The 12,423-nt window shown below is 33.2% G+C and overlaps 2 protein-coding genes across 3 annotated transcripts in view; both read right to left on the bottom strand.

Annotated features, from left to right (window-relative positions):
- Nucleotides 1–1,019: 1,019 nt before the first annotated feature.
- LOC101493765 (phytanoyl-CoA dioxygenase) lies at nt 1,020–4,633 on the bottom strand. The gene is made up of 9 exons (XM_004505228.4): nt 4,461–4,633; nt 4,260–4,384; nt 4,122–4,182; nt 3,767–3,835; nt 3,106–3,224; nt 2,060–2,207; nt 1,804–1,948; nt 1,598–1,684; nt 1,020–1,218 (listed from the first exon to the last, which is right to left on the bottom strand). Exons 1-9 carry the CDS (start codon nt 4,504–4,506, stop codon nt 1,170–1,172), a joined length of 849 nt encoding a protein of 282 aa, XP_004505285.1. The 5' UTR covers nt 4,507–4,633; the 3' UTR covers nt 1,020–1,169.
- Nucleotides 4,634–7,025: 2,392 nt separating this feature from the next.
- The window catches only part of LOC101493443 (protein ESMERALDA 1), a 7,116-nt gene continuing 1,718 nt past the window's right edge, over nt 7,026–12,423 (bottom strand). Inside the window, exons 2-10 of one of the 2 annotated variants that reach the window (XM_004505227.4) lie at nt 11,596–11,665; nt 11,009–11,076; nt 10,822–10,910; nt 10,138–10,335; nt 9,249–9,453; nt 8,973–9,140; nt 8,634–8,801; nt 8,360–8,550; nt 7,026–7,876 (exon numbers count right to left, since the gene is read on the bottom strand). In XM_004505227.4, the coding sequence (XP_004505284.1) occupies nt 7,714–7,876; nt 8,360–8,550; nt 8,634–8,801; nt 8,973–9,140; nt 9,249–9,453; nt 10,138–10,335; nt 10,822–10,910; nt 11,009–11,076; nt 11,596–11,665 (1,320 nt within the window). In that variant the 3' untranslated portion in view covers nt 7,026–7,713. Of the gene's footprint in view, nt 7,877–8,359; nt 8,551–8,633; nt 8,802–8,972; nt 9,141–9,248; nt 9,454–10,137; nt 10,336–10,821; nt 10,911–11,008; nt 11,077–11,595; nt 11,666–12,423 lie in introns of those variants that run through there. The other variant, XM_073370352.1, reaches the window with a different exon arrangement.

Raw genomic sequence — 12,423 nt, 5'->3', positions numbered from 1 at the left:
TGATTATATAATTGTCTGTGTACAAAGATAATAAAATTAATGTTTTAATTGTAGTAAAAATGAATCCATTTAATAAATAAAAAAGTGAAAGGAGAAAACGGTGGCGGGGAGGCAGCAAGAGAAGAGAAGTGAAAGATGAATGAGTCACTCCTCTGGTCTGACCACAAAATAGAGTCGTACAGTTGAGAAAAATAAAAATGTCATTTATATGTGAAAATGAGTCATTCATAATTGAAGAGTGAATAAAAGAAGGGTTTGTCCACGATTATGCAAAACTAGAAGTTGCAGGACTATTTGTCATCACTGCATCATGTCTGCAAAGTGCAAACAATTTTTTAAAGGAAAAGGACATAAAGACCACTCTATCATTCATATGGAGATGCAATCTTTCCTGCCAACTTCCTTAGACTCTCTTCTCTCTCTCTCTCTCTCTCTCTCTCTCTCTCTCTCTCCCTTTCTCTTTTAACTCTTCCATTTTCTTCATCAATGCCTCTTTCTACCATATACTTCTTTTTCTAACCAAATTATCAAATACTTTTTTGCATTCAAATAGCCATGGATCAAATAATGTATTGTCACATCATTTAATGAGTTTGAAAAAATATTGTTTTTTATAAGCCAAAATATGTGTTTTTAACTCATTAATAAATTTAATAATGTGGCAACAATCGAGAGCCTCTTAAAATCACTATTTCGTGATCTTTAACATTTTCTTATGATAATAAGCCGATTAGATAATAAAAAACTATCGTCCTTGTTCATTTCACACTTGTACCGTAATTCAAAGTATGTGTTATATCTCAACACTGTTTTCCTTGTTTTTTTTTGTCAACACACCGTTTTTTCTCTAAACCCCCTCTACACACACTACAACTTCTTCCAATTTTTTCTCTATGTTGAGTTGTCATCTTCATGTTCTACTAAGTTTGAGCTATTCTTCCAATTTTAGATTAATTGTTTACTGATACACCAGATATTTTATTTTGTGCACCTTAGTCTTCCCCTTATTATTCATAACATGAAGCCAAGGAAATCGAATGTATTCGTATTAGGTGGCAACACATGGGGTTGACATTATTACAACAAATGATAAATAGTCTTTAGTACAAACTTGCAAAGTAAACATTAGACTGAAAACAACAAATCAATGGATTTTCTTGCAGAGATGGTTAGTTTACAATTACATAGAGTGGTTCTGGCTCCACTTTCCGTCTGATCCTGAAATTAAAATTGACAGAAACAAATGTGAGCAAAAGCTCTATCCAAAGAGATAGTGTACTGATCTTGTCTTTGAAATTTTAGAAACACTATCTCATTGGCAAAATGGTGAGTTCATTAAAAACACTATCCAAAAATGTTACAAACTTGTGCTATTTTCGAAAAGTATTCTTATAAATTTTAGCTGAAAAATATGTAATTTTCTCCTTGTCCCATAAAAAGAAAAAACTTCTGCACTTGTAATTGTCAATCATCAGGATTAGAAGTCTATGAACTGATGGTATAGGCATATATCTAAGAAACATAATGCAAGTCGTAACAAAAGTTGTAAAGGTGAAAAGGGACTAGCAAAATAACTCTCCACATGATCCAAACTCACCAATTTTCTGGTGCCCATTTGCAGCCATCCGTATCTACCACGTGCAAGCTGTATGCATGTCTTGATTTTGAGGACTGGTTTTCAAAGCTGTCATCCACACAGAAAAGTAGATAACGGTGAATTATAAGTAACTCACCTTCAAAGGAAACTTCCCTTCTATTTCATGAAATGAAATACATAATCGTGAGAGAATTTTTTTAACAAACCTTTGGTGGATAAGATTGCCATGGATGACGACCAAAGATCCAGCTTTTACTTCAATAGGAACAAAATCTTTTTGATCATAAGATGGTGATGGACGATCAAATTTGACGCCATCTTCATCTCTAAAGAATCTTCTAACAAGGCCATCTACAGAAAACATAGAATGAAAAAGAAAAAGAAAAATGATTAGAACTTATGAACTGAGGCAAAATATAAGCGATTCAGGTAACGAATAAATCAGAAAGAGAAAAACATTACTTTTGTGAGATCCGGGAATCGCCCAAAGGCAACCATTTAATATAGTGGCATCTTCTAAAGCCAGCCACAGCCCTGTGCATGTTTGTGGTTCGGTATAAATAAACGAGTTATCCTGGTGTGGCACTACTTCACCCCCAATACCAGGTTGCTGTCAGTGAAAAAATTGTAATGTGGTTATGATAACGGTCAAGCATCAAATGCATCTATACTAAGACAGCCCACATGCCAATTTTAAAAGTGAACATAATCATATCTACAATTATATATTTTTCAATTTCAAAACATCAAATACATAAAACAAACAAATTCCTATTAATAGAAGAAAAAAAAAGGAATAACAGCTTCCATCAATCAGAAAAGTATATAACTGTACAAGCTAAGGCAATACCATAGCAACAAAAAAGAAAAGCATAGCATGTTTCTCAAACTCCAGTATAAACAGGTTGGAGCACAAAATACTCATAGATGCATGATTGAAAAAGGAAATTCAGTCAGCCAAAATATATCATTTGTGTATAAAAAATGGGTGGGTGGTATTTGAGGCCAAACAACAGCTAAGTTGAAATAACCAAACCCAAAATATATCTACAACAAAAAGACTATAAAACTATCATCAAAATCAAAAACAAACACGGTAAATCAAAGCAACGTTCATTAAGTTGGTATGTCAAAATAAAAACCACACAAAAAATTAAGTGACAGTTTAGCAAGATATATGCCTCTTTGGATGAAACACTTGAGTTTATTTCAAACGTAAACAACCAAAAGTTTCCGAGTACTAAACCACCATAATAACATAGTTATCCAAGTAGCATTGAAGCACACACCAGCTTGATTGAAAATTTAAGAAGTAACTACACAGGTAACAATATTTGGAGAACATTCAGAAAACAAATCCAGGAAATAATTTTTTTTTTTAAATCTCAATATCATGTCCAACCAGTTTTAAAAATTTATTGCTGATAATGCGATAATAAAACATTAAACTTCAGTTATTGCAACCGTATAATCAGTAACTGAACACACAAAAGACACAGAAAATGTACCTTAAATATATACATAGACTGCATGATTACCGGCCTCTTGTAACCTATGGAACGAAACAAACTTGAAGTTTTCTCAGAAGAAGAAAACTTCTTGAATGCAGGCTCAATCTCATGAAGTGCTGCACAAATCACCAACACAGTCGAACAAAAGGAAAAGTTAGATTCCAAGCAAGCTGAATCAATTTACATGGAGCAATTCTACTCCTAAGCAAACTAAGAAAAGTAGTGCCTCCACTATCTTTGACACATTTGCCTAAACAAAGTAATTCAACTACGTATATTGTGAAATGTGAATTGTGAACAGTGACTACTCCAATTAGGGATCACAGTAATAAGGGTCTGTTTGGATTGAATTTTTTTAGTTTATCTACTCCGATAAGCACTTGGGAGATTGGGAAGGAGAACTTATATAAACAATTTATGACATATCCATAAGCTGTCTCGGCTTATTTCTATAAGATTTCCAAGAACTAGATTATGAAAACAACCTATAACTTATATGAAAATACTTTAACTTATTTCCTTAAAAAAAACGGTTTGACTTTATTTTATCTTTTGAAGTAGAATTAACTTATACATAAGCACTTATATGATTAGCTCATATGCTATAGGCGCTTAATTAAGTTGTTGATTCAAACACAACCTAAAGGTTTAGGCTTACCGTGGCCAACTTTATTGATGGATAATTGCTTTGGCTGCTTCAAGTTACCATCATCCCCAAATGCTCTCTCTACCCCAAAAGTAAAACATAAAAGAATATTAAACGTAAAAGGAACCCAAATTACACCAAGACAAAAAAAAAAAAAAAAAAAAAAAAAAAAAAAAAAAAAAAAAAAAAAAAAAAAAAAAAAAAAAAAAAAAAAAAAAAAAAAAAAAAAAAAAAAAAAAAAAAAAAAAAAAAAAAAAAAAAAAAAAAAAAAAAAAAAAAAAAAAAAAAAAAAAAAAAAAAAAAAAAAAAAAAAAAAAAAAAAAAAAAAAAAAAAAAAAAAAAAAAAACTGATTTTGTTTTTCAATACCCTCGAAGAAGAAAGAAACTCTCTCTGCGCTCTCGAAAAAATAATCATCGGTCAGCTTTTGCTGAAAAAGAGAAAGAGAATGAAGAAAAAACGGTTTTGAAAATAAAAATGAAAAGTAGGAATGGAAGGGTAAGTAACCTGGTTTTTTGTGGAGAAAATAGAGGCAGTTGAAGAAGGATCAAAGTCATGAAGCAACTGTTCCATCCTCTTCATCATGCTTTCAATCTCATCATTACTAGCAAAAGATTCAATTACAAGATAACCTGCGCATATATATGGTAGATTGAATTGAATTGAATTGAATTGGAAAATAAAAAACGAAAAGGATTGGTTGGTTACCTTGAGAGTTGAAGGATTGAAGTTGATGAGGAGTAAGCATAGCCATCTCGCAATGTAAATGTTGAATTTCCTTCACCTTGTTATTTGTCTAGGTAAGCTACGCATCATATATATATATCCAAACAGTTCTTTCCAGTAATTCTCACCACATTCACATAAACCAATTTTAAATTTGCATATCTTTCAAATTTTACTTCAAAGTAGTTATGTTTGTGGCGAGTTATTAGGTAAAACAGTTTTACATTTTTTTTTTTTGTCTTAGTTTTAGATTTATAATATTTTTATTCTATTTAACTTTTAATATTTAAAACTTGTTGATTGAAAAAAAGTTAAAATTTATCATTTTATTTAAACAAAGAAATTAAAATTTATTATTTTTTTGTCTAGTATTTTTAATTAAAATAATACATACACGTGCATTGCATGGATCGCGCGTGGTAGTTATTTATTTATGTTGATATTAAGTAATGGAATGCAATATTTATCAAATAATGATTTCCCAAAAATACTAAAAATATATGATTATTAAGTCGTTAAATATATTATAAAAAAAAACACTTTTTTGGAATTCATTTTTAAGTTATTAATTGTTTTTATAGACTATTTTAGAATTCATAAGATTGTCTGATGTGTTTTAATAAGTATTTTTAAGTAAAATAAGTTGATTTTATTTTATTTTTTTGTAGTAAAAATATTTTTTACAACTTGTCTAAAAAGATGGTAGCATGGGCTTCAAATATCAATAACGAATAAACGAGGCATTTCTTACGAAGATGTTTTAGAACCTCACTACTAATATGTGACCTTTAGTGTAAGGATTTTCACAACAAATATGAGAGGAACAATGAATTTGTGTGATTATATTAGCTCTAAACCTTATGACTCTCCTCGTTGGCGAGTTCTTGCAGGGGTTTGAGACAAATTTTAAAGGAATGTGGTGCGACAAATTAGGGATGGTAATCATATCAACTTTTGATTGGACAAATTTGTCTTTGATTGACACTACTCTTAGTGTTAAGATATGATTGATAATAATGGTAATTTGGACTTTACTTTTCTTTTTGATAATGTGTCAACTAACATTAGAAACAGGATTATAGCTCTCTCAACTCCCAATGAGTATGGACAAGCACTAGTACTCATCTGATTTTTGAGAACATATACACTATAGAGGGGAATTGGAAAGGCTCTACCTGGATTGAAACTTTCATGTGGTGGTGACCCATGAACGTATTCTCACCAACTATCGTAGAAGCACACCTAAGGTGGGTATATCTCTCATACGCCCTTGTTGTGGGGCTAACGACGAAGTGATTCTCCATATGTTATGTGATTGCAATTTTGCAAAACAAGTATGGGTTAGACTTGTTCCTCCGGATTTAATGACTTAGTTTTCTCTTTTAATTGTAGAGATTCGATCTTTAATCTTCTCAACATCAAATTGTGACAATCAACTTTTATGATAATACAGCATTTGTGGAATTGGCAAGATAAAATAGTTTTTGAAGAAGAGTTCCAATGACCTACCAACCCTACCAATGTCATCCAAAATTCCGGTAGGACTACTATTGAAAACACTTACATTTGCTTCTAGGGCTCTCCCCTAAAATCGGGAAATTGTCTACATTTGATGGAAGAAGCGTGAACATGGTTGGATGAAGCTTAAATGTGGCGAGGCGTGCAAGGAGCATGGTGACGTGTAGGGTGTAGCGAGCTACTTTGTGACACTGATGGCATATGGATCTAAGGTTTTAGACTAAAAATTGGAGTGTGTTATGTCCTGCATGTTGAGATATGGGTCATATACATGGGGCTTGCAAGAGCATGGTGACATTGCAAGGTATGATGGGCTACTCTATGGCTCAGATGGAGGATATATCAAGGATTTTATGCGAAAGATTGGAGTATATGATGCCTACATGTTGAGATGTGTGGTTATTGACAAGGTCGTGATAGTGCAATTTCGAAAGGCACATCCCTCTTTTGATTTGGCATATCCTAGAGTTTTTCAAAAAGAATTGACACCTTTAGTTTACTCACACATGGTGTAAATACAACAGAAGCACTGAGTGGTTGCCTAGCTTTAGCCTAACTTTTGCTCCTTGGAACCTTATTTTTTAGAGTCTCATTTTAGTGAACTTAACAACTCCTATTTGATGATATTTTTTAGGCTTCCACGTCTAAGAACGTGCATTCGATTTTTTTAGTTTTTGTTTTCTTCTTTGGGCCTTCAACCCTCCTTGTACCAAAATAAAATAGTTTATACAATACACAATATAGATGAATTCCATAATAATTTATGAAAACAATTAATAACTTAAATAAAACAAATTGACTTTATTTTATCTTTAGCAATTGAAATAATATATATATAAATATTTATATGATAAGCATTTATGCTATGAGTGTTTGAATTAAATTATTTATCCAAATTGCAGATCTATTGAGATCATATTTTGCCATGTTTCTCTTGGACATTTCCACTCTTAGCAACCGTATTACCTGTGGATATATCTGAGATGCTCTATATAAGAGTATGATTTACACAGTCTCTTCACAACAATGTTGAGCAAACTTTCGTAGTTGCTGGCTATGAATGGGTGGAATAATTACATTCACTAGTATCATCGCTAAAACAATGGGGTGCCAATGTAAAGAATAAGAAATGTGCTAAGATACAGGCTAATAACTAGCAAAGGGGCCCTCTGTGAGAGAGAAAACATAATACAAAATTGGTAACAAGAACAAAGGAAAATAGAAAATAACCTAAAACAGACCAAGAAAACCGTATGGCAGGACCCTGAATTTTGTAAATGTACAGAGTTATTGCTTGCTAGAGCCTTAACACATGAATATCAGGCTTCTGGTAATTTACAGGCAGGTTGTGAAGGAATGTGAGCTTGTCCTCCGACTCTTTAAACAACTCGTTCGATACAGCAGTTGCTAATTCGTGTATAAACATAGCTCACTCAGTGTTCTGGGAGAGATTCCTGCAAAGGAACATTTTCCATTCTGTTCTGAATTGGCATCATGTGTAAAAACGATGTCACTTCCTTGAAATTTAATCCAAATATATAATCAGCAATGAGACCTCCAACAAAATCTTTTGATCTCCAAAAATGGAGTGTATGCCTTCTCACCAAATGGAAAGGGGGAGAAACGAAACATTCACAGTATCAGAAACGCAGTCAGCAGCAAGGCATGCTCACAAAATCATAGGTAAAAGAAATGCCCATCAAATTCTGTGAGTAGATCAAGCTGCTGATGAAGATTTGGAATCATCGGTTTTATTGGCACGGCACATACAATCTGGGCACGGGAAGCTGTATATAGAGTCATTTGGTCTTTTGAGCTCAACTCCCTTGGAATCACTGTGTGACCTCATGCTCATCAGTTGACGCTTGAAACTTTTCCATCTGTACACAAATGAAATTAGAGGAGGAAGGCTTCAGATACTTTCTATTAAGAAAAAAGTCTAAAACTTTTTCTAAGAACAGCTACAGACCTCATTGAATCCGTCAGATTGTTTACAATGTCCTAAGAAGTTATCAGTATAATAAACAAGCTCTTGCGGAAGAAAACTAGGAAAAAACTAGGAACTAAGGATTGTCTATAAAGAGAAAAGTTCCCTAATTACTTATTGCTTTCGCAACCGACTCTCAACTTTTTCCTCTTATACTCAATCGGACACACAAGTTCTATGTTGTAAAAGCAATAGTTGCATAAGTAGCATTTTGCTTATACAAAGGAGAGATTTCTTGGCGGCCAAGGGATTTCTGGGTAGCATAATTTATCCAAGAGTTTTCCATGTGTGAACTCCACCCAATTAATGTGTTATCAAATAAAAATATTTTCTTCTGACATAACTTTGTAATATGCCAGTATGTAATGATACGTACCCTATATTGGGATTATCAAACAGCAGCGCTAACTTCCGCTTGTCAGGCTTAATTGTCTTAGAGTGTCCACCATACAAGTATCTTCTGTGGCCCAGCAGAAAATGAGGAAAGTTACCCCCCTGAGTTGTGACAAACACCTCGCTATGAAGACAAACAGTGTAATCTATAGCAGCCATCCTGGAAGAATAATTCTAGAAGAAGTAAATTGAGTCAAAAATCATGGCAATAAACTAATCATGAAGCAGACGAATAACTGGAGAGTACAAATCTGTACCTTAAATGGAGCAAGTTCCTCTTCAGAGGCCAGAGTCTCTTTCGTATGCAAATTAGGAAACATTTGTAGCAGTGGAGCCATCGTTTTCTCAGCATTATAAATAATTCCAGATGCCAAAAAGATAGATGTGTTTTTTGTAAAACCCATTCCCCTTAGCATCAGGCCAACCTGAAGAGATGGAAGCATTGACTAGGATTAAAACAAATGCAATTGCACAAAAATCTTAACAAAATTTGCTGAATATATAATTACTTTAAAGAAAACTTTTAAAACTTTTAGCTAGACTAACAACTCCCAAAAAGAAAGAAGCATTTCCTACGGTTTTAAGGAGATAATAACCTCTAGTGGGGTGAGGGGACACTTCCCATTGGTCCTGATTGCTCCAGGACGTATAACTCGTCCGGGTTTTGTAAATTTCCCTTTCCAACCTCTCTCTCTAGCTGCAATCATGTCTTGTCTCTCCTGTTTTCCACCATCAAAAACACAACAAGAGAAAGCAACCATATCCTGTGCATGGGAAACCATGTAAAATCAGTTGCAGCAAGATTAATGTGTAATGCTAACATTCATAATTAATAGTAAGAGAGATTCGCATCTCATAAAAGCAACACTAACCTCTTCAAAACGAAGATGCACAGAAACATATTTACCGCCATTAATGGCACTACGCTCTCTCATTCTTTCAACCAATGATTCACCTGTTGTCAATACAGGACTTGAAAACCGTAAAGCCTCATAATTTGCTAAGCATCTGAGACGCTGGACAACTGGAGGAGCGTCAAAGGACAATCTATTTGCAAAAGGTGAAATCCTTATAACCCTGCGTGAATAAAATTGAATTCAATACTTAAAAACATGCCATATCTTGACAAAAGATAATAACCATATTTGATAATAAATTTCATTATTATCATAACATTTTTCAATGAAGTTTTATGCTATTTGTAATGTCCCACATTGATTAAGGCGCAATGTGGTACCTAAGCAGTAAGACTTGGAAGTTGGAATCCCAATTGACCAGTCATTAGTAACGAGTATTGTTATGAGCCTGAATCTTAATGGTAATACAGTTCATTTTAGATTTTTGCTAATGTTACAGTTGTGTAAACATTTAGAGATAAAATAGATTTTTATGAAAATTAATTTTATTTAGAATCAACAAAATATCAGAGGAGGATTAGGAATCTGCTCTATAACAGATACCGAAAACAATGAAACACCAGTTCCAAATGGCAAACATATAGATGCATCCCTCCGATGATGCTTAAAATAATCCAATCCCATGCACAGAAAATCATTATTGCCAAGAATTCTAGCATGCCAATAGAGTCAAATACACCATAGTAGAAAGGCCACAGCAAGACAGTAATATTATGCACTCAGCACTCCTATCTTTTCTCCCAACCTTGGACAAGTACCAATTACTACAAACTGTTTAACTAATAACTATTAGATATCAATATCAATAATGAAATAATTCATACAGCAAACATCATATACTCACTTTTCTTCAAGTAACTTTGGGAGCACCACATCTCTGTAATACTGAATGGATGACCATGCCTTGATCCTGAAATTGTGAACATTTGTCATGTTGCTGCCAAATCTTTCCATCAGGTACTCAGGAATCTTGTCAACCACCCGTACATCATTTTTCAGGGTGTCGATAAAATATTCTTCATCATAAATGTCCCTGAATTTGCTGGTCACGTGAAATATTATGATCAATTTACTCTGTTTCAAACTAAATATGTTGATCAACACCATCACGAAACGCATTAAAACCAATAAATGTTAAAACGCCAATATAATAAATATATATAATTCCATCTCAGAAAAGAGATTACATACAATGATATTTCCACACTGGAAAGAAAGTTTCCTCTAATAAATCTAAACAAATAGTTTTAGACGATATTCTTAGACATCGTGGTAATCCATTTATCATGATACAAAATGTATTTGTATGTGTTTGTGGTTAAGTGCAAGTTCTTACTTTTTAAAATACGAAGCAAAGTAAGATAATTTACAATCAATTTCATATTTGTCTTTCAAATTTTTAAACTCCACTTAAACAATAGCATGAGGAAAATACGTGGATCAAAAAATGTATTCCTAGGCCAACCTAAATCACTAGACCTTCCTAGTTCAGAAACACTAAAACTAAGTTATAGCAAAACAAACCAACCTAGGATCTTTCCATATGCTATGATAATGGAAATTGGGGATCACAAGGGTGGCATTGAGATAGCCAGCCACAGCAACGGCATTGCATACCTATAAATCCATTGTCATCATTAACAAAATAAATGTGTAAGAACAAATTCGGCGTGCTTTGAATATTTGAAAACACGGAATGTGCAGAAAACACTAACTGATGTCCTTTGCTGATTTAATCCACCATTAGCCTCTACATATATGTATCCATTTGATTCAGGTAGGCCTGTCAACAACACAACAAAATATACATTAATTAGCAAAACAAAGTGGTGGCAGAAAATGCGGGTATAATTTCCCAGATATAAAATAGAATATATATACAACGACAAGCAACAGCATCAATTTATGTGATGGACCAATGTATAAATTAAATGGCAATTTAACACCGTCAGGAAAAAGGTTTTTCCTCCCATTACTTTTTTTCCTTTAGATAGAAAAAACAAGTCTTATTCGAGAGAAGATAGGAAAAATACAAGGGTGAGGAAAATATATCCTTCAAAACAAAAAAGACTAGATACGACAAAAATAATGTTAAGACTCAAGAATGTAGCAGTTGCCCAATCTCTGAATGTGAAACTATAAACTTAAGTGTGAGGGAAGAGAGACATCCTAAAAAATGGAAGCCATCGGCTCTAACCATTAACTATAGAACCACATGGGTGTACAACAAAATCATATAGGAATAATGAGAGAGAAAGGAAAATATCATCATTTATGTGCATCAATACAAATCATATAATACCTTCCGAAGATCTGTTCACACATGGTTTCCACTCACCACCTCTATATGGACTCTTCCATATTGTGGATATCTGAAATGAAGTTAAGTAGCATGTCATTAAAAGTAACCAATTTTATTTCGAAAAAAATGGAAAGTGTGAAGATACGTCAAGTATGGTGGAACATATCAATTAGAAGACTCAAATTTCGTTAAGAAGAAAAAAAAATAGATAGATAGATAGATAAGAAGAAAAAAAATGCATCCAGAATACAATAAAAAAATCCTATAGCTAGTGGATAGACAAAATTGAAAATAACATGAAAGACTATGAAGATATAATCCTTAGAGAAGCTGAAAAAAATAAACCTAACATAAAATACTTTAAAGTATTAGTAGAAAATATCATAATGATAATGATATTACGGTTCAAACATGAAATATCCCTAACAGAAGCATAAATTTTCTTCTTCTAAAAAGAGACATCTCAAATTCTTAATATATACACTATGCATAAGCAGTTACAGATTTTTTCTTTATTTGGCAATCATTAGTATCATCTCCAAGGAAACCCTTGGAAGGTAGGCGGTGCTGATCTTCAAAAAAAAATTGCTACAAGTTAAACAGGAGGTATAGCACTTGATGCTTCTGCCAATAGGTTTATCTCCAATGAACACCCAGCTTCCTTACCAAACACCTCTGATCAGGTTTCATACCCTACAAGTCTCAATGTCACACCTAGCTCATCCTACCCAATCAAATCACAAGGGCTTACAACCTCCCTAGTAAACCAAGAAAAACAAAGGAACTTTGTTGCTACTACATCAATGTGGCCAAACTTTTTCATTCCTG

Source organism: Cicer arietinum, chromosome 6 (genome assembly GCF_000331145.2).
Source record: "Cicer arietinum cultivar CDC Frontier isolate Library 1 chromosome 6, Cicar.CDCFrontier_v2.0, whole genome shotgun sequence".
NCBI lineage: Eukaryota > Viridiplantae > Streptophyta > Magnoliopsida > Fabales > Fabaceae > Cicer > Cicer arietinum.
The sequence above is the reverse complement of the archived record's forward strand: the minus strand, read 5'-3'. Positions and strand labels throughout refer to the sequence as shown.

What these genes read in the sequence shown, in the direction of transcription:
- LOC101493765 (XM_004505228.4), bottom strand. Translation starts at nt 4,506, where the DNA reads ATGGCTATGCTTACTCCTCATCAACTTCAATCCTTCAACTCTCAAG. An exon ending in GGCAATCTTATCCACCAAAG is followed by an intron (nt 1,685 to 1,803) that starts GTTTGTTAAAAA and finishes TGTGGATGACAG; the next exon opens with CTTTGAAAACCAGTCCTCAA. An exon ending in AAATGGGCACCAGAAAATTG is followed by an intron (nt 1,219 to 1,597) that starts GTGAGTTTGGAT and finishes TTTTAATTTCAG; the next exon opens with GATCAGACGGAAAGTGGAGC.